Source organism: Calidris pugnax, unplaced genomic scaffold, assembly GCF_001431845.1.
Source record: "Calidris pugnax isolate Ruff unplaced genomic scaffold, ASM143184v1 scaffold285, whole genome shotgun sequence".
Classification (NCBI taxonomy): Eukaryota; Metazoa; Chordata; class Aves; order Charadriiformes; family Scolopacidae; genus Calidris; species Calidris pugnax.
The window spans coordinates 37,025-39,923 of NW_015091000.1; the positions used below are offsets into that span (position 1 = coordinate 37,025).

The 2,899-nt window shown below is 63.6% G+C and overlaps 1 protein-coding gene across 1 annotated transcript in view; it reads left to right on the forward strand.

The window, feature by feature from the left end:
* The window catches only part of EFNA2 (ephrin-A2), a 15,538-nt gene extending 14,343 nt beyond the window's left edge, over positions 1 to 1,195 (forward strand). Inside the window, exon 3 of the mRNA XM_014955538.1 lies at positions 720 to 1,195. Coding sequence (XP_014811024.1) covers positions 720 to 841 — 122 coding nt within the window. The 3' untranslated portion in view covers positions 842 to 1,195. The remainder of the gene's footprint in view (positions 1 to 719) is intronic.
* Positions 1,196 to 2,899: the final 1,704 nt, after the last annotated feature.

Consider the following 2,899-nt stretch of genomic DNA (forward strand, 5'->3'; position numbering starts at 1 on the left):
CGCTGCCTAATCCCAGTTAGAGAGGGCAGGAACTGGGGGGATCTGGGGGGGGATCGGTCCTCACGATGAGGGGTAAGACATCAGCAGCATCCAGGCCCCAAACTCTGGGGTGCTGAGCATCACCCCCTCTGCCAGGGCAGGATTGGGACCCAAACCCTGGGGTGCTGAGCATCACCCCCCTCTGCCAGGGCAGGATTGGGACCCAAATTCTGGGTGCTGAGCATCACCCCCCTCTGCCAGGGAAGGATTGGGACCCCAAACCCTGGGGTGCTGAGCATCACCCCCCTCTGCCAGGGATTCTGGGTGCTGAGCATCACCCCCCTCTGCCAGGGCAGGATTGGACCCCAAACTCTGGGGGGCTGAGCATCACCCCCTCTGCCAGGGCAGGATTGGACCCCAAACTCTGGGGGGCTGAGCATCACCCCCTCTGCCAGGGCAGGATTGGACCCCAAACTCTGGGGGGCTGAGCATCACCCCCTCTGCCAGGGCAGGATTGGACCCCAAACTCTGGGGGGCTGAGCATCACCCCCTCTGCCAGGGAAGGATTGGACCCCAAATTCTGGGGTGCTGAGCATCACCCCCTCTGCCAGGGCAGGATTGGACCCCAAACTCTGGGGGGCTGAGCATCACCCCCTCTGCCAGGGCAGGATTGGACCCCAAACCCTGGGGTGCTGAGCATCACCCCCCTCACACCTCCCTCTCTCCCTCTCCTTCCGCAGACGATTCCCTCTACGAGTCCCCAGAGCCCATTTTCACCAGCAACAACTCCTGCTGCAGCCTCAGGGTCCCTCCGGCCGCGCTGGTGGTGGTGCCCGTCGTCTGGACGCTCCTGGCCTCGTAGCACCGACGCCGAGGGGACGGGGAACGGCTCCGCGGGGAAGGAGCAGCCCCGGGGACGGGGGACGGGTCCCGGCCACCCCCCAAATCCATCGCCTTCCAGCTGGTGCCCGGGGAGGTGGCCGTGGCGGAGGGTTGGTGCTGCCGGTGAGAAGCCCTCCCAGATCCTGCCACCTCCTGAAGTCCCTGTCCCCACACGGCCACCCCCGCCGGGGACGTGGGGGGCTGCCCCACGGGACGGATGCTGCCTGCGCACCCCGAAAGCTGCCGGCCCTGCCCTGCGCCTCGCCGGGCCCCGGCCCTCCCGCTGGGATGTCGCTTTTTACATTTCTAGACCAAATACAGAGTCCTCCTTCGGCTTTGGGGTTTGTTTTTTTTTTTTTGGTGTGTGTGTGATTTTTTTTTAAAAGAAAAAAGATTTTTATTTTTTATTTGTTGGGTTGTTTCAGTCCGGGCGGCTTCCCCGTGGCAGACTGAGCCCCACGGGGCCGGGCACAGCCCCCTCCCACCGAGCCCCCCGCCGGGGTGGCTGTGGCACCGGGACAGACGGACAGGACACCCAGGACACCCGCGACAGTGCCGATGGCTCCGTTGTCACAGACTCCTCCCCAGCCCGGCCACGGCTCCGGCAGCAGGACGTCACGATGCCAGCCCTGCCACGCTGCCCCCGCTACGGGGTCGGGGGGCCAGGATGGACACGAGCCCCCCCTGAGCACCCACTGGGGTGACCCCGTCCCCACTGCTCCTGCCAGGGATGTCACCGCTGTCCCCATGGGCAGCTCCACGAGCAGCAGAGCAAACTGGACGTACCCAAGGGATTCACCAGGGATGGATGGTGGAACGGCTGGCACGGAGAGCACCGGGGATGGATGGCACACGGAGCACCGGGAATGGCTAGCTGGCACGGAGAGCACCGGGGATGGCTGGCATACGGAGCACCGGGGACAACCAGCTGGCACGTGGAGCACCAGGAATGGCTAGCTGGCACATGGAGCACCGGGAATGGCTGGCACATGAAGCACCAGGAATGGCTAGCTGGCACAGAGAGCACCAGGAACTGCCGGCTGGCACATGGAGCACCAGGAATGGCTGGCACATGGAGCACCAGGAATGGCTGGCACACGGAGCACCAGGAAGAGCCGGCTGGCACACGGAGCAGCGCCGGGCGCTGGGATCCGGCAGGCCGGGCTCGCCCAGCAGCCGGGCTGGCTCCGAGGGCGTTTGGCTAAAGCCAGGGCTGGAGCCCCCTCCCCACGGGGCTGATCTCGCCGGGGCAGGAGCGCGGTGTGTGCCCGGCGCTGCCCACGGGGCAGGTTTTCCTCCTCCACAGCCTCTGCTCTGCACCACGTCCCCCCTCCAGACACCTTGGGGGTGAGAGACCCCCCCTCCCGGGGTGGGGGGGGGGCTGGCAGCCGCGTGCGGGACCATGGCGGCGCTCCCCAGGGTCACCCCTCTGTCCCCCCAGCTCCTGTGGTGTCCCCAGGGCTGGGCTTGGGGATTGTCCTCCTTTTCCTTCTTTAATTAAGAAGAAGAACCCACCCAAACCCCTCATCTGAGGTTGGGCCTGACCCCGGGGGTGGCAGATCCCCAAAGAGGGGTCTCCCCCCCGCAGCCCCGGGGCCTGACCCCCCCTCGCCTTAAATCTGGGGCTGTCCCACCCAGGGGGGGTCCGGCGCCCGCCCCACAGAGCCCCCCCTGCACCTGGAGGGGTCAGGGGTCCCGGGGGGTGCCGGGGCCACGGGCTCAGGCCCCGCCAAACCCCCCCCCTTCGGGCGCCTTTCCCAAAAGCCCCCCAGCCCCTTTGGTGGTGGGGGGGGGCCGACGGGGGCCCCCTCCCTGTACATACAGCGCTATACTGTGAGCGGTTTTTTTTATGTATTGTTGAGAATGAATTTTATGGAAGGGTTTATTTTATTTTTATTTTTTTTTTTTTTTTATTTTTTAGACTAGGAAGCTGAAATCTCGCAATAAGCTCATCTCAACCATCCAAAAAATACAAATTAAAAAAAAAATAAATAAAAAATATAAAGACAAAAAAACATAACTAAAAAAAAAAAAAAAA